The sequence below is a fragment of the Oryzias latipes genome, chromosome 10 (assembly GCF_002234675.1).
Source record: "Oryzias latipes chromosome 10, ASM223467v1".
Classification (NCBI taxonomy): domain Eukaryota; kingdom Metazoa; phylum Chordata; class Actinopteri; order Beloniformes; family Adrianichthyidae; genus Oryzias; species Oryzias latipes.
Window position 1 is genome coordinate 25,368,151 of NC_019868.2, and position 18,219 is coordinate 25,386,369.

An 18,219-nucleotide genomic window follows, 5' to 3' on the forward strand; every position below is an offset into this window, starting at 1 on the left:
ACGCTGGAGACAACTGCGCTGCTTGAAAAGTAAAAACGCCACTTAGAAGGTCATCGCAGTTATCGTGAAGAGTCGCAAGCAGGACCAGTCCACATTAGAATAAACTAGACTGCACAAACATAAATTGTGTAGATTGCTTCGTTTTTCGTCATTTAGCAAAAATAATTTTCCCAGTTTCCGTTGTTAATCTGAATTCTGAGTAACTTCTATCTGTGTTGGAAGAACTAAAGAAAGCATATCTACTTTTTAAAGTCAACGTAAATCAAATAGGGCTGCATGGTGGCGCAGTGGCCTAACACCAAGAAGGTTCAAGTCCCGGCTGGAGGATCTGTAACAGAATCACCAATGGGGGGACCTTTCTGTGTGGAGTTTGCATGTTCTCCCCGTGCATGAGTGGGTTTTTTCCGGGTACTCCGGCTTCCTCCCACTGTCCAAAAACATGCTTTATAGGTTAATTGGTCACTCTAAATTGTCCCTAGGTGTGAATATGAGTGTGCATGGGTGTGTGATTGTGGCGCTGCGACAGACTGGCGACCTGTCCAGGATGTCCCCTGCCTTGTTACGATAAACGCCGGCTGCCCCGTGACCCAGAAAGGGACCAAAACCGGTTCAGGAGATGACTGCATGACTGAATGAATGAAAGATTTCAGCTTTTTAAAGAAGCAGTCAACAAAAAACCAGATTGGACCAGATTTTTGGACATCCAAAAGTTAACCATCATACCTAAAGAAAAAAAATTGCTAATGCAGGAAAATTATTTATGATAAATCACAAGATTAAACCTTAGGTCACTTTGAATTGATGTTTTATCATAAATACACACGACCGGGCATTTTTTTTGCCAAACACAGTTCAATTCATTCCTTTTTTTGATGAATTCCGAATTTAACTGATCAACTAGTAAAACTGTGACACAAACTCAACTATCAGTTTGTGCCAAAGCGGCTTTTCTAGGAACCGCACAGAGCAGCAAAGGCTGCGGGAAGAGTCTGCAGGCCGAGATCACAGTAGAGGAAGAAAACGCAGACGTCACATGGAGAGATGCACCCAGCAGCAGCTGCCTTACTACTAATCACACATTAACATAAACCAGCCACCACAAGCTAACCAGGACATCTATTTGCGTTAGATTTTCCACACGTTCCCCGCCGCGAGTCTGAAAGGAGGACGCGTGAATTTCCCCACGCGGTGCAAAACCGACACCAGCAGCTACCTTTGCCTCTCCTTGCTCCCAGCTGACCGCGGAATTCGTATTGGAAGAGAAACCAGCGACAAAACTCTGCTAGCGTCGGGCTAGCTAGCCAGCCAGCTAGCTCCCATTGCTAACTGGAGTTAGCTAGCTAGCGAGCTGTGGTAACTTGCGTCATGGAGGAGCTGGTCGTGGAAGTCCGAGGAACGAGCGGGGCCTTTTACAAGGTAAACGGTTAACTTCTGCCGACCCTGGTCACGCCTGTGGCACCGTGAACTAACAGGGCGAACACGGAATGGCCCCACCGAGCAAGCCCGGAGATGCGTGTTTGTGCGCGCGGGCCTCCGTGGATGTACCTGTAATAAACAAAACTGACGCAGCGATGCTTCGCCAAACTCCCATCTAGCAGCTGACTTAACGACATTAATGTCGCTGCAGACCCCTGAGATCTGCGAAGCCGAGCTGCTTTTGCTCATATTTATCCAATTTATTCGGATGCAGGGATTATATTGGTCAAAAATGTTGTTTTGTTTGTGTCTGTGGGGCGTCTCTATTTAAAAAAAGTACCAAAGTGTTGCGTTCGGATGCTAATGTGTTGTGGGATTTGTTTAGACAAACAGAAACTGCTCATATAAGCAGGGATTGTCAGGTTTTCAAATAGTGGCCACTATTTCATTGATCCCATTGTAATGAAAACCAATAATCTGATTTCTTAAATTATCAGATTATTCAAGGACTAGCTTCCATCAGATAATAGTTGTCATTTGGTTTTTGAGAATTAAATACACGAAAGTCAAACCTAAATTCACCGAAATCCGATTTTATTCTTGCTTGGACACAATTCAATTAATTTTTGTTCGTTTACATCCAATAATGTGTAAAAACAGAATAGAAAAATGCGAATAAATGGTAGTCAAGGCAATTTCTCTATTCTGTAGGGCTTTTTTGTTGTTGTTGACCTAAATGTTTTGATTGGGAAACCGTAAAAACCATGCGGACGGCTGATTTTAACAAAATGAGAACAGATGTGGAAAAACACCCACAAAAAGTTAAAGTCGATAAAACATGTAAATCTATTTGGATCATCAGGTTCCCTAAACGCGTCAGAACGAATGGTTACAGCTTCCTAAACCCCTCCCAGTTCTCCCATTGTTGTGGTCATATAAACAGACTCATGTGTGTGTAGTAATCTGTACATCAACAATGGTATTTAGGGATGTGCCAATACAGACAACCGATATTTGCCGATACTTAAGTGTCCACAGAAACACAAAGTTTAGATTTTCTTTTTGTTTCTTTATTAGAAATGTACCACTTTTCTTTGACTGGACAATCACATTGCATTTGACCTTTTTAACATACAGCAAAGGATCCTAGAGGAACAAGTATCACTTTATAATTGTCATAAAAATATATCTGTAAGCATTCAGACCATTTACTGAATATTGGACATAACTGTCGGGGATCTAATAGGAACAACGTGTATCCCTATCAAAAATTACATTTACCTGAAAACAGTCAATTACTGACTATGACAGCAAACATAAGTTTTCCAATCTATTGGTAACAAACATTTAAAAAATAAAGTGTTTCTGAAAACAGTCAAGCGAATATCGGTAGATTTTTTATATCAGACCAATACTGAGAAACTCAAATTATGCAAATATCTGCAGATACTGGCACTGAGATCGCCCATCCCTAATGGTGTTCCCTAAAGTGACGAGCGGCGTGATCATCGGACCGTCAAACTGTTACGACCTTCTGGTTGAGCAACATTCTCTCTGATTTCAGCCTCATGAAAGTTCGGCAACAATTTAGTGATAGAAACGTTAAGTTTGGATGCAGCGGCTCGCACGACCTTGTGACAAAAAAAAAATCTACGTTTTTTTTTTAATAAGTCTTCCCCAGAAAGGAAACCACAAAAAAAGTTTGATTCAGCTCCTCTTAAATGCTTATATTTTTGTTAGATTTTATTTAAAGGTATCTGGGTGATTTAAAAGTATTTCTCTAGAATGTGTTGGAATATGTTTAATATCTGTGTTATTAGAAAAACGACTGGTCTCAATCATTAAATGTATGTATTCAGTTAAAGTAAATATCTAATGTATATGTACATATTTATGTTTTATACATGGAATCATCTTTTTCTTGTACAGATTTCTTCGGTACTTAAGGTTTATCATAGCTGTCTTTGTGGTAAAGAATTTTTTTTTCCCGTGGTGATAAACTGTATGTGAGCCATAAAGATGGTCAAAGGTGTTTATTTTTATTGCAGACACTTAGATATCTTATGTCTGAGGGTCTAAAGTGTTGTATGGAGCACACGGTGGCTGTCCCACCTGGGATTTGAACTCTCAGCTGACTGATCAGCAGGCAGCTGCTCAACCCGACGGGATCTTCAAATTCATTAACAGACATTTTAAAGTTTAATAATCCTAAAAATGATCAAATTTATGGAACGTTTTTATATCATAAAAACGTTTTAAAAGTATTCACTTTATTGAAACTTTGGAGGCTCGTCTGAACTTTTCCCCAGTTATGTGTTCTTGATCAACAGGTGATGAGGGAAGAGGGAATTCTGGGTAAAAAAAAAACATGAAATTGTGAATTGGTTCCCAGTGCTCTTTTAATTATGACTATGCAGTTTTTAGCCAAAATCAGAACATAGTTTCTGCGAAGTGGCAGAAGTTCATTAGAAATTCACCTCCGATTTGTGAGTGGGAGCAACCTCGCCCCCCTTCCTTCTCTGTTGATGAGAGGTCTCTGTTTACGCGCTTTCCTCCTTGCTAACAGGGCCTCACACCCCCAACTTAACATTAGCGGTGCGACAAAAATGGCGAGCAGTATTGGAGCTGTCCAGTCGTACAGTTCTGATCCAGATTCCAGCTCAGATGAGCTAAACACAGACGTACACGGATCTATTTGTCTGGAAGTGGATGCATCAGAATGGAGCTTGTGACCCGCCCAGCGGATTTTCTACGTCACAAATACAATCTTTTTCAAACAGCTTTTTTCGTCTGCTCCTGATTCAGTGATTTGGATAAAGAAACACTCAGAAATCCATTTTCAATGTCCTCCATTAGAAAAAAGCATCAACATCGTGTTAAAAACAGTTTCCATTGGAGTGGGTCTTTTCTGTGCCTATTTGTTAAAGTGGATTCAGTTGCAGTTATTTGAAATGCTCGTGTTGCTCGGTATTCAATGCTGTCAGCCCTGAAGGCGTCTATAAATCAGAATGATCATTTTCAAAGTACGAGCTTTGACTTGCCTATACAGATAAAAACGCGTCCTCGTTTAACCCTTTTTTCATGCCCTTGTGGTAGAAATGATTAGATGGGTGGAGTGAGCACTTAAACCGCCTTTTAGGTTTTGTTTAAGTCAGTTTTCACTCCCGTTCAATGATGAACTCGTCATGCCGAAGCCTCTGGGTCTAATCTTCATCCTCATGGAAGCAGACGACGATGCCCTGCATCTCAAAAAGTCTGGTTAAAATCATCAGGAAAAGAGAATTTTTTTCTCCAGTGGAGTTTTCCTTTCAACTCAAAGCTTAAACTTCCCTAAAGGAAAGTTTTGTTTTTTAAGGAGTCAAGTGTTTGATTCTTTCTCCTCCTCTACCTCCTGTAGGCCTTTGTGAAGGATGTTCACGAGGGATCAGTCACTGTGGCGTTTGAAAACAAGTGAGTCTCATCAGCTTTTGGAAAAGGACACGATAAGAAGCTTACGAGTCTTTAAAAACGCTCTCCTGCTTTTGTTCCAAGTTGGCAGCCAGAACGTCAGATCCCCTTCCAGGACGTCCGTTTTCCTCCTCCTGCAGGTTCTGGAAAGGAGATCAACGAAAGTGATGAGGTCGAGGTGAGATCCAGAAATCCATCAGAAGTCACCAAAAAAGTAAAGCAAACATTTGATTTTTTTATGATATTTTAAACACTAAAACAGAAATGGTGCAGTTGTTGTTTGAAAAAGCTGTAACACAACGTCAAGACGAGATAAAACAAGTTCAGTTTCAAATGAATTCAAGTTATTCTTACTTCAAATATCACTTTAGCTCAGTTTAAAAAAAAAAAAAAAGTTGTATATTTTGACCTCAGCTTCCATCAGTGAATTCCACAGCAGCTTTTTGGCTTTTGGTCACTTTTTGGGCGTCAGAAACAGACTTGAGAACAGAATCCAGAGCGGATTGTTATTTATGTTATGGTGCATCCCATAACATTTCTTTTCTATAAAATCTGGATTTCTATGGACTTAAAGTTAAAGTGTATTATGATTAGTCTGTTAAATGAATTATATAAAAGGAAACTGTAGTTGAGTTTATTTCCTTTTAGACTTTTGGATCAGTGTGTGGATGCCATTTTCTTTGCATGTGTCAGAGTGGCCCACTTTTGCATTCAACGGCATAGTGTGTGTATGTTTCAGGTTTACTCTCGAGCAAACGACAAAGAGCCGTGCGGATGGTGGCTGGCGAAGGTTCGCATGGTAAAGGGGGAGGTAAGCTCTCTTTAAATTGTCCTTCGGATCCTCATTGCAAAATTAGGCTATTTAAAAATTAGTCAACGATTCTTCAAATTTGAACATTTTTCTTTAAATTAGCAAATAAATCTGCCAAAGGGGTGAGAAAAATATAGAAAAAAAAATCTCATCATGTTTCCTCAAACTAAGATGATTTTGTCATTGAAAAACTTTCTTGATAAGAGTAGTTTACCAGAACAATACAACCATTTATTTAATAAAACAAGGGTCTTTATACTTTAAGATTCAGTTTTTGCAGTGCATTGTGGGAATCAAGTAAGTTAAAAATCCTCTTTGAACCCCAGAACATTGCTCCTATCTGTAAAATGTGTCTGATCTCTTCTTCTGTAGTTCTATGTGATAGAATACGCCGCCTGTGACGCCACCTTGAACGAGATCGTAACGCTGGAGAGGTTACGGCCGGTCAACCCCAACAAACCAGCCACCAAAAACACCTTCTTCAAGATCAGACTGGACGTTCCTGAAGATCTTCGTCAGATGTGAGCAGCTTCTCTTACAGTGGAAGATTAAAAATGGACCCGTTATGAGCCCTAAACTTGTGTTTGTCATCAGGTGCTCTAAGGAGTCGGCGCATAAAGACTTCAAGAAGGCCGTCGGAGCGTTCAGCGTCACATACGACTCAGAGAAAAAGCAGCTGGTCATTTTGGTTTGTCCCCGTTTGATTATTATTATTATTGTTATTATTTTGTTTTTATTAAATCAGGTTTTGTCACTGCATGTCCAATGACCCAAAATGTCCTTGTATCCCCCTAAATCTGTGGTGAAATTGCTCTCCAAATTGTCTTTTATTTAGTTCTTTCTTGTTTTCTTTCATGGTTTTTTATTTCGTCACAGAAGCACAAAAAAAAAACAAAAAACAAGCAGAATAACAAAAATTAAGTGCACGACCAGGAAATGTGGAGAATTTCCCCCCAAAAATACCATCAGCCAACTTTAAACATTATCATTTTACAGAATTTGTAAATGGTACAATAAAAAGTCTTGAATTTTGACATCGCAAGGTGCTCACACAACGACTGCGTTCGACTCGTGTCGAAGCGGCCACTTTCAATGAAAAGTCTTCGTAAAGACGTAGACCAGAATTTCGGGCTTACGCGTCTGGAACGTTGTGATCGCATGTTGCTACGCAGGTTTTCACGTCCGGTCCCGGACTCTACGTACAAATTTGGTGCCCGTTGATCGCGTGCTGACAGTTCAACCGGCTGAACTTTTTCCTGCTTAATCATAGCAACGATCGATTTGGTAATGACGTGTAGATCGTGTCCTTTTCAAAACATGGAAGTACAGACCGTTGTTGGCATGATCACGGAGGACAAATTTATGCGTTTTGTGATTTAAAATGACAGCAACACAAATATTTAGTAATTATAATTTTAACTTGAAACTTGTCGGAACGATGGAGAAACTACTTAAGTTTGGTTTCATTTTACTTGCTTTCAATGACATTAAAACCACTTTTCCCTTACCTGACACGAGCAATGTAAGGAGACAGAAAAAGACACTGAGAAAGAACAGGAAGTGGTTTAAAGGACACATGCTTCCATCCTTCCTGGTGCATTTTTTCTGAAACTTATTAAGGATATTTGAAGGTAACTGTTGGGATTTGAACTTGTGGTGATAACGGCAGTAAATCAGAGCTGTCAAAGAAGACTTTTAAAGCAATCCTGGGTTCTTGATTTCACACAATCTATTAACTTCTGGGTTAAATCTCAGCTAAAAGGAAAAACCAGGTTTGTTCACCAAATTACTCCTAGGTGGGAAGTAACAAAAGCATATCGGCTCCCATTTCATTAAACTGTAAAATGGTCCATTTTTTTTACAACAGTAATAAGCATTGACTTTGATATCCCACTTGTTACTATTATTCCAAAACCACAGATGTAAATCTCTGGTTTCAAATAAAGTGGATAAAACCGTTGGGTAATGTAACCACACACTATGTCTTCTAAAGTCATCGATTGTTCAGCTTTTTCTCTGGTGTACGTTCAGAGTCGACCGAGATCCAGTCAATCTGTTGTTAAGACCTCTTCTGGCGACACGAGTGCCTTGTTTGCCGTCAGGAACGCTGGTTGTGGACAATTCCAACACAGAAGTAATGAGATGGCCTGGCTGCAACATAAGAGGTTTTATAAATAAACCAACAGAACATGAAACAGAACCAGGACTGTGGCAGAACTAAACCATGAGGGGATAAGTGACAACAGAGGAACTGTCAGTCAACAACTTAATGCCTAAATAAAGTGCTGTAAATAATTAAAATCTGGTGTGACTGACGGTGGTTGACTTGGCACGAACCACGACTGTAAATGAGAACTGGAGTGAGTGACCCCTCCCCTTTGGCATTCCAAAGAGGAAGTACCTGCCAACTCCAGGAAGCCAAAATCCCATAAACTTCTATTAGGACATAAATAACCATTCATGTTCTGCTACTTTCTATGTAACATTTTCTTGCTATTCTTTTTTCTTCTTCATGATATTTGTCCTTGTAGTTCAAGTTATTTAGGTTATAAACTGGCCAATCAGATGCCCGCAATAAAAGTAGGTAGTGCCTGCTGGCCCCTCCAAGAGCAACATTTGATAGATTTCGTGTAGGCCGCTGTCACATGGTAGGGGTGTGGACTTTCAACAAGCTCACTCCTGATTGGTGAGAGTGGTTGCCATAGAAACTCAGACTTGGTCCAATCACTGCTTACTGACGACGTCTGGTTCCAACATGTATCATGAAATAAAAGGTGACTGAATCGACTTCACTGACAAAGAACAACGCACCTTGCATGAAAAGGCAGCGATCCAAACCGTCGGAATCAGTCATGGGCTCTCCAAAAACTCCAGATAAGTGTGACGACTTGTGTCTGACGGTTCCTTTAATGTGTCCACAGTCAGTGAATGAGGTCACACTGAAGCGGGCCAACATGATGAGCGACATGCACTTCCGGAGCCTCCGCACCAAACTGACGCTCATGCTGCGGAACGAGGAGGCCAACAGGCAGCTAGAGGTGAGTGCATGAAAAACGCTGCACGTCTGCTTTGGACCGACATTCCGACACGGCTTCATTTGTGTCTTTTTTTGTTTTGTTCCCAGAGTTCCAGGCAGCTGGCGTCGCGCTTTCACGAGCAGTTCACGGTTCGGGAAGATCTAATGGGTCTGGCCATCGGGACTCACGGCGCCAACATCCAGCAGGCTCGCAAAGTTCCTGGAGTCACAAACATCGACCTGGACGAGGAGACCTGCACGTTCCACATTTACGGAGAGGTTTGCTGATGGTTTCTCCCGACGGTGGTGTTTCAGTCAAAGACGGTTCCCTGAGACCATTTTCCGTTCCCCCCCCCAGGAGCAGGATGCTGTGAGAATAGCCAGGAGTTTCTTGGAGTTTTCTGAAGATGTCATCAAAGTTCCCCGCAACTTAGTAGGTGAGGCAACGACCCACTGTTCCCACGCTGTTTATGAGGCTTCAGTCCGGAAGTCATCAGCTGACTGATTTTCATCTCTCTGCAGGGAAGGTGATCGGAAAAAGCGGTAAGCTGATCCAGGAAGTGGTGGATAAGTCTGGCGTGGTGCGAGTTCGCATCGAGCCCGAGAACGACAAGAAGCCGTTAGCAGCAGCAGCAGCAGCGGCGGCGGCGTCAGCAGACGAAGTAAGGAGGAACAGAAAGCTGACAAAAATATCAACAACCGTTTTTCTATGATCCTGCAAAAGCTTATAAACATTTCAACCTTGTGTTCTGCAGGGAATGGTGCCGTTCGTTTTTGTGGGAACCAAGGAAAGCATCTCCAACGCAACAGTTCTGCTGGACTATCACCTCAACTACCTGAAGGTCTGTGAAACCAACCTGTACGGCAGCCGTCCCCAAACCCCGGGGGGAAATAAAAGAGAGAGGGAAAAAAACATTTTATTTATGATTTGATTCTGAAGGAAGTTTTATTTTGAAAAACTACTGGATTCTCTCCTCCACATCTGACTCATTTTTGACGCATAGGTCGCTCGTCACGTGTCAGATCCATCCGCTACTTTCTGAAGTGGATGCACCGACCGCTAAAACGAGACCGCTAAGATAGCAAAGGAAAAAAAGAAAGAAACATGTTTGGAGACGAAGAATTCTAACAATTTTTTTTTTTTTCAAAATAATAGAAAGCTGCATTTAACAGACGAAAACAAGGAATCTTTACTCTAAATACATTTTTGCAATATTTGTTCCCATTGACTATAATAATGATGCAGATTATTCAGCAGCTGGCTGTTTAATGTTGAGGATGCTGCTAATTAAGTTGCTCAAGCAGTAGATTTACGACTCCTATCATTTATAGAAAATAAGTCTTCGAGACCGTTTTTTAACTTTTTTTTAATTATCGGACCTTAAAAGTTAGACGAGGCTTTTTTTTTTAGCTTCCACTTTGACAGTTATGGGTTAGGGGAAAATCTATATCATGTTTGAATGGTTCCAACGTGAGATCTACTTTATAAATAAAGTTTAAATGAGTTGCAGAGGTTTTACAGAGGATAGAGAGACATTTTACCCTCAAAAGTTTGGAGAAATTGGAATCTAAAACAGTGATCAGATGCCGACTTTTCTCTCGTCCGTGAAAATATTGTCTGACATTAAACTGACAACTAAAAAAGGTTGTGGAGCCCTGCCGATACTTTATTCATCCTGTGACTCAATAACAAATGATTCTTGGGGAGCGTTCCAATAAGAAAGACCTCCTTCCTCTTTGATCCTTTCTATAAAACATTTGAGCAGAAATTCGCTGGTTATAGTTTCTTGCTAATTGATTTTTGGCGTCACACAATGAGAAGTCTTCTCTTCCTCCTCCTCCTCCTCCTCCGCTCCTCAGGAGGTGGACCAGCTGCGCATGGAGCGTCTCCAGATCGACGAGCAGCTCCGACAGATCGGAGGCAGTGGAGGGGGGTCGGGACCCCGGAACCCCAAAGACAAAGCCTACGTGTTCGATAACGGCATGGGTCTGGGGATGGGCCGAGGAGGAGGGAAGCCCTACTCGGGAGGAAGAGGCGGACGCGGGCGGCGAGGGGCGGGGGCTTCATTCACTTCAGGTAGGACCCTCAAGTGGCGCCTCGTCTCTCCGTGGCGTTGGTTTGACTTTTCTTCTTGGGGGGTCAGGCACAAACTCGGAGGCCTCCAACGCTTCAGAGACAGAGTCGGACCACAGAGACGAGCTCAGCGATTGGTCACTGGCCCCCACTGAGGAGCTAATGACAGGAGGCGGGACTTTACCCAGACGGACAGATGGGAGGAAGAGAGGTGGAGGTGGAGGTCCACGAGGAAGAGGAGGGAGAGGAAGAGGAGGATATAAAGGTGAGTTCATCCTGGGTTAGTTCACATTATGTTAAATTTAAATGCTGTTTGTGAAAATGTGGATCAGTAGAATTTTTCTGTCTCGTTTGGCCAGATCAAATTTATTTTAAAGAAATCAAAAAGGAATTGTTTAAAAAAAAAAAAGGGGTAAATGTATCTGCATCATGACGGTTAACAAATCCAAACTTAAAGAATGAAGATAAAGAGGAAATCTGTGAATTCCTTCCTGCTTTCTTCCGCATAAAGGATCTGTTTTTGGATCCGGTTTAGGGGACGACATGCAGTGGAGCGAATCGAGACCTCGTCACATCAGAGACCCCAAGACCAGAGTCCAGGAAGACAGCCTGCAGGTAACAGCTGATCAGCAGGCAGAAATGAGGAAAGATGAAAACGCAGAGTTAGACTCTTCTGAGAAACCCCCGAATGGTTTTAGAGGAAATCAAAGCACATAAGGAGTCAGGTTTTTATTCACTTGTTTATGAAATCCGTTTTTAACAGTTATTATTATGTTTAGCGTTAATGTACAGCAGTTTGTTTCAATTTTTAATCGTGTTAACGTGTTTTATAAATAAAGATGACTAAATTTGACCTATTTAAAAAAGATCACCTCAGAAAAGCATGCGGCTTTTATGATTATCCTATTCTAGAATATTTATATAAACCAAAAGGCCCAAAAAAGAAATGAACATTTTTATTATTTACATAATAAAATTTCAACATTTAAAGTGAATTTTGTGTTAAATGTATGTTGTTGTTTTTTCTAAGGATCAGTCTTACTGATTTGAGAAGTTGGAAAAGATGTTTAAATGTATTTCTATGCAGTGGAAGACTTTAAATTGTTAATAAAACTGTGTTAAGTGGTTGGTTTTCAAAAAGTCAAGATAAATTTCACTTTGTCCGTAAAAAGGATTTTATCAATGGCTTCTCTTCACTCACCCATAGTCCCATCTGCTCCGTCCGTTTGCCGTGACTTCCGGAATGAAGCCTCGTTGGAAAGGAAAATAACAGATGGGGGGGGAGGGGATTGTTACAGTTTTCATTCACTGCCTTATAAATCGTCACACTTGACAACAAAAATCAACATAACTTTCAGCCAATTAGATTATAATTCATCACAACTTTTTCTTTAAGTACGTTTATTAAACAACCACAAAATTCAGCTGGATTTATTTATTTTTGAAAACCTGAAAAATGGCTTCACATAAACTGGGGGTGGGGGGTCTCATGAACTCACCTGCTCTACATCACCAATAGAGTTAGTGGGTGAGAATGGAAGAGGCTGTAGACAACAAGAGGGCACCCTGACATTATTAGCCGGACCTGGACGGTCCTGTCCCGTCCCCCTTTATTTTTTAACTTAAACTGGCGACCCTATTAGTTGCGTTTTTTTTCTCCCCGTTTTAAACTTTTAACTCTGGAGATACGCATGTCAAAAACTACTAGTGGGGTCATCTGGACCCCACTAGACAGTGCTCTGAACCTTTTTTCTTCAATGATTTGTGATCTTCACTGGTGTCCATGGATTACATGAAATCCTCTCCACCTTTATCCACTTTTGTCATGGTAGGGAGAACACAACAATGCAAGGGTGGGATCATCTGGACCCCACAAGATAGCACACGGGTTACGCGATCAACGTGGACCAGCTGATCGGTAGAGAAAAGCGGCTTTGGGCCGAGATGCAACACATCACTGAAAGCCGCTTTTCTCTGCAATAGAATAAGCTGATTCTCGTTGAGGGGTTGGAAACTTACGGAAGTCGAAGGAATGTAAACACTGCAGCTGAAGCTCTGGTGTAACACTAAAACATTCACATCATAAAAGGTGCTACAATCCTCAAATCTCGTGGAATTTGTCTACAGCCAGGTCCCCCCTCGACAAAAAGCGTACTTGCTCGTGATCTTCCAGTTTTAGGGTCAACTTTGACCTCTAAATGAATTAAACGTAAACCAAATCATGACATTTTAAAAGGGGCTCTCTTTCTGAAAGTCTGGCCGGTAGCATTGATTTGTCGGTTTTACCCCACAGATCTGTGTGGACGGAAACAACGAGCGCAGCGTGCAGCATTCATCGGGCGGAAGAGGAGGCGGCGTCGGGCCGTCCGGCGTTGGGGGCGGCGGCGGCGGTGAGGCCCAGCCTCGCCATTACCATCAGAGACCCATGAGAGACCGAGGGATGAAGAAAGACAAACAGGACGCTCCGGCGCTGGTGAACGGAGTGTCGTAGACGCAGCACTGGAGGACCTTCTCACATTCGTCGCACTCTCATTCAGAAAAACACACAACACTTTCCATACACACCATTGTAGAGTCTCAGTCGTTTTTTTTTTTTGACTATTACAAAAGTTCTCACCAACATGAAAGAGCGGATGGTGGTGCAGTCTTTGACCAGAGATGACCAGGTTTGTTCTTGCCGTTTGGGTTCTTCTCCGAAGGAAAAGCTAACCTCTATACAGAAGCTTTAAATATCCTAAAATACAGTAAACCATTTTTTTTCACCCCTTTCTTTAAAATTTTCCAGCCAAGAAATCCGTAATAAATTAAACAAACCAAGGAAATCAATGGTCAGAAGGGAGGAGTTTCTCTTCCTTTTACCACCAGGAATCGTTTTTTTTTTTTTTTTTTATACCAATACGGAACTGTGAAAGCAGCGTAAAGAAAGTGAATTTTTAGATGTTAAAGAGTTTCAACAGTCTGAGAAGTCTCTGCATCGTAAAACGTCTGAATCTAACAAAAAAAAAAGCTGAACTGAAATCTATTGTCCACAGGAGGCAGAAACATTTTTGCATCACCCAGGAGAAAAACAAAAACGACTACATTTTGGGAATTGTGTGACCTGTGAGAAAATGTTTGCAGAGGGCACTTTATGATTTCTGTTGCTATTTGAACGTTTGAGGCGTCCGTCGTACTGAGTTGCATCAAGGTATAAGCTCCATACTGAAGTCACCTGGAGCATGTTTTTAATGTTCGAGTATTTTAAAACTGCAGGATGTTTAAATACAAACAAATACCTAATTACATTTAAAAGTCAAATGTACATCAAAATTACGTCGCTCCCTGTCAAACAATCCCAGTGATGTGTTGCCATTAAACTGTTGATTTGTGAGTAAACTATCCAGCTGCAGGGAGTTTTAATCACACTGGAAGGGACTCAACAGCTTTCAATGGAGCCAACAGGCTAGATTCACATTTGCTTATTTTCATTGAACACAGGAAGTGTTTGAAAACCCATTTTGTACTTTGAAACGGTAACAGAAAGAGGCCCCCAAAGGATGCTGTAAGTGATGAAAATCTTTTATGAAATTTAACTGTAATTTTTAAAAGTCACAAATTGGTCTGCGGTTATATTTTCTGTTTTTTTGACTCCTTATTCACATTGATAGTAATGTTTTTTTTTTCTTTTTTTCTTTGCTGTCTTTTGGTTGAATGCTGTTAGTGTACGAGCAAAAGGAGGGATTTCTGTAAATTTCATGAAGCTGTCGAGCTGTTTTGTGATCCTTCTTTTTGGTTTGTGCCTTGGGTTATTTTTTTTTTCTCCTTCATGTCCATAAATCCAGTCTGTTGTAAAAAAAAAACAAAGAAAAAATTAATCTCCTGACTTCCTGTAAACAAATCCAAAGTGTTCAGAATCGACGGTTCTCAAATTTCTGCATAGAAGGGTTGTGAAGTTTGTCAAAGAGTAATTTCGATGGTAGGACAGCTTTTAAAAGATCCTGTACTTTGTCTCCTACATTTTCGCAGTTCAAGACGCAAGATGAATTAGAATAGCAGGTATTTGTGGAGTTTAGAGATTGTTTCAGGATTTGTTGAAATAAAATTCACTGTAAAGCGTAACAAACAAAAGAGAATCTTAAGATTTTCCTGTACATTCTTAAGTGCTTTTATTTTGAAAAGAAACGTCACAGCTTGTATGGGTTTAGTTCAGGGATGGGAAACTCCAGGCCTTGAGGGCCGGTGTGTCTGCATGATTCCCAGATAGACTTTAACTGCGATCTAAAGTGTGTGTGGTGTGTAAAAGTCTGAAAAAAAACAGCTTTTTGTCCTCTATGTTGCTTTAACTTGGCCAAACGTAGTCATGCTAAGCTGAACGTAAACATAGCTAAGCTGAAATATTTAAAATATTAATTTTCTAACCCTTAGTATTGAAAATATTACATCATTTGAATGAACTTAATTTTTTTAAATTTAGTGTAGTTTGGGTTAAAGCAAAACTAAATAGTTTTAAATACAAACACTTTTATGTCAATGCTTTTAGAAAATAGTGTTGATTCATTTACAGGTTAGTTATGGAAGTTTAACTTTTGATTTACCTGCTTATTTATTTTAAACTTAAAAAAAATAAAATAAGGCAGCATTTAGCTTAAAATAAAATGTGCTTCGTGTAAGAACTCCCCTCCTTCAGCATAGCTAAGATAAACGGCACAGTTGGGTTGATTAAAAACTGAAGTTAGCATTTAATAGAAATGATTAGGATCATAGATTTTGTTTGTTTCGTCACCAGCTACCAGTTTACTTAAAAGTTGACAGAAAAAGGTGGCGAGAAAGCTGTGGATGTTCAGGAAAACCTTAAGTCGTTTTTTGTGCCTTTAAATGTGGTTAGAGATGTGTAAATCAGGGATGAAGACGGATCCATAGAGGTTCAGGTGTTTGTCTCTGAGTCACTGACAAAGCTGAGCAAAATTGTCCTTTTTTTTTTTAAAGTCCAAGCAGGTTTACAAGCGGAGTGACAGAATAAATCCAGAGAATCGTCTCTGTAAACACTTAGAATGATGTCGTGTACAGATGGAAGCTCGTGACCCGGTTCAGCCAATCTCAGAAGTGGGTTCGGTTCCTGACTGGCTGTTTTAGTGTCATGTTTACACCCCCCTCTTCTAGTGTGAGGAAGCAGACGTGCAGCTTCACCCATTGATGTTGATGACAGAATATGGTCTGTAGTGGGAAATTCAGTCTATGCCTTTCATTTAAAACATTTTAGGACTCTTCAACAAAGGAAAACATTTGATTAAGTCAATGTTTTTCTTATTTTTTTGACTTAAAGGGGAAACTTTGGTAACACTTTGGGAAAGAAGGTGATCACCTCAGCATCAAAGAATCATGGGGAACTTTTAACTTTTACAAAACTAGGCAGAAACCAACATATAACCTGAGTAATAATCATAAAACAATATCTTCTTTTTTGCTTTTTTCCATTCAGTTTTCATGACAGGAGTCTGTTTCAGTTTCACTAACATGGTTTTTTCTTTTTATTTTCCTGTTTTAGCATCAAGAAGTGCAAACGACCTCTGTGTTGTCAATAGAACAGCTACAGTATGGACTTGCTTTATATTGTTTGGGGATACAAATGGAGGAAGAGGAAGGTGGAATAATGTGTATATAATGATGTCATTATTTGTCTGAGAAATGATTTGTAACGTTTCAAATGTGCACTTATCCTGATATTTTCTTCTTTTGCTGTTTAATATCAAGTTAAATGCTAGCGCTCTTGATAAATAAACTTAATGATGTGCAGAATCGTAGTACGCGCCACAGCAAGGTGGAGTTGCATACATTTTTCTTTGTCGGATTTGTATTGGATGAAAAGGCAAACACTGAATACACACACTGATTATTAGTTGCTCCTGTACAAAAACCTGAAGTGACACCATCCAAAAATCTCTATACAACCTTTTGATATAAGTTTCTTTATCCATATTTGGGGAAACCATTTTTGACCAAATTGTAGTTAAAAACTGAGGTTTGGATAAATGTAATTTCATCACGATTCCCAAAACCTTTTGGGATTATGCTGAAGAAGCCATCTTTTTTTGGCTTGTTTTCTTTATAATGTAAAGGTTTGTCACATTTGACAGCAAAGTTACTGAATACTTTTTATTGTTTTTTTCAGATACCCTTAAATGGTAAAACACACTCTAAAAAATGACCTTGTCAAATTTCCTCAGACCTGTCTACACTCACTCGGTTTGCCGACTAGAGACAGAAAAGTGTGAAACAACTTTATGAGGCGTTTCTACTAAAGTATGTGAACGTCCGTCACAAAATAGGTTTAAACTCCAAACCAATTCATGTTTCAATTCTGCTGGGAGTTTGTCAGTGTAATCCTAGTTCAGTGGGATTATTAATAATTTATCTATTTCCCACAACTTTCTCCAACGAGTCGCCTTAAGAAAGGAGTCAAGCATCTTTGCTGTTATTTAAATTATTCCTTTTTTGACTGTTGTTACCCTAAAATGCATGAAATCCGTACAAAGTCTTAAAGGAATTGGGGCAAAAATTGCAGAATGTTCGCCCTCTTGTCACACAATAACCATCAAGATGATGATGTCAGATGTTCATCTTTAATCCGTAAAATTGATCTGACTAAATTACAAATTATAATTATTTTTTTAACCATGGAATACCACAGTTTATCCAGACAAGTAGAGTTAAAATTTCAAAGCATTTTCAAAATAAAAGCCATCGGTTGCTGCTAAGAGTCTTTGTAAAATGATGAATATTAAATTACAGACGAATACTTAACACTAATGTTTGTTTATTTTTGTCCTAATAACAGCGGCCAAAAAAAAAAAATAAAAAAAAAATAACAAGAGCGGCCCGATTTGACACAATGAAATCTCCAGGGTTAAAAGAAATGAGGATTCTGGGACTCCACACACTAACAAGATCACAAGGTCTTAGCTGAAAACTACAAAATAAGAACAAAGCTGAATAAAAACAGGTTTGATTTGGTCAGAATGTAAATAAATGAACACATTTAAGCCTTTCTGTCCTTATTTCCTATGGAATCGCTTCACATCAAGCTACTGAAAACTTCTTAAAAGCAGCTGGACAGCATTTTAGAAATCATTTATAAGGATTTTTATGACGTGAATTTCTACTTTGTCACAGTTCTCCTCAGTCGTCCAGCATTTTTCCCCGTTAAAGTCATCACTGACCATTTCCTTAAATCAGCTGAGGGGTTTTCTATGTTTTGCAGAATGTATATATATTAGTAGAAACTTTAAGGAAAAAGTCAAGTCATCATGAGAAGCTGTCTGGTTTCCTTTTGTTAGATTCTACAAGTGAACAAATGTTTTTGGTGGACGAGTGTTGTTGGCACGATGCAAAGTATTTTGTATGCCAGCCGTTTACAGAAATAAAGGTGTATCTTCTGCGTGTAGCTTTGGTTCTTTCTCCTTAACCTATTTCAAATTT

The 18,219-nt window shown here is 39.9% G+C and overlaps 1 protein-coding gene across 2 annotated transcripts; it reads left to right on the forward strand.

Moving 5' to 3' along the window:
* The first annotated feature begins 964 nt into the window (after positions 1 to 964).
* fmr1 (fragile X mental retardation 1) lies at positions 965 to 17,783 on the forward strand. Of its 2 annotated transcripts, none has more exons than XM_023959348.1 (15): positions 965 to 1,416; positions 4,814 to 4,866; positions 4,948 to 5,077; positions 5,603 to 5,674; positions 6,047 to 6,195; positions 6,269 to 6,362; positions 8,596 to 8,712; positions 8,799 to 8,969; positions 9,049 to 9,127; positions 9,213 to 9,352; positions 9,446 to 9,532; positions 10,551 to 10,767; positions 10,835 to 11,029; positions 11,276 to 11,379; positions 13,058 to 17,783. In XM_023959348.1, the coding sequence occupies exons 1-15, from the start codon at positions 1,366 to 1,368 to the stop codon at positions 13,253 to 13,255; spliced, it is 1,857 nt and encodes a 618-aa protein (XP_023815116.1). In that variant the 5' UTR covers positions 965 to 1,365; the 3' UTR covers positions 13,256 to 17,783. The 2 variants fall into 2 exon arrangements, with proteins under 2 accessions (XP_023815116.1, XP_023815117.1); XM_023959349.1 differs by having other exon boundaries at positions 967 to 1,416; positions 4,948 to 5,041.
* The last annotated feature ends 436 nt before the right edge of the window (positions 17,784 to 18,219 follow it).

Coding starts and splice junctions, on each gene's coding strand:
- fmr1 (XM_023959348.1), top strand. CDS start 1,366: ATGGAGGAGCTGGTCGTGGAAGTCCGAGGAACGAGCGGGGCCTTTTAC. Junction 1,417..4,813: donor CGAGCGGGGCCTTTTACAAG/GTAAACGGTTAA, acceptor TACCTCCTGTAG/GCCTTTGTGAAGGATGTTCA. Junction 11,380..13,057: donor TCCAGGAAGACAGCCTGCAG/GTAACAGCTGAT, acceptor TTTACCCCACAG/ATCTGTGTGGACGGAAACAA.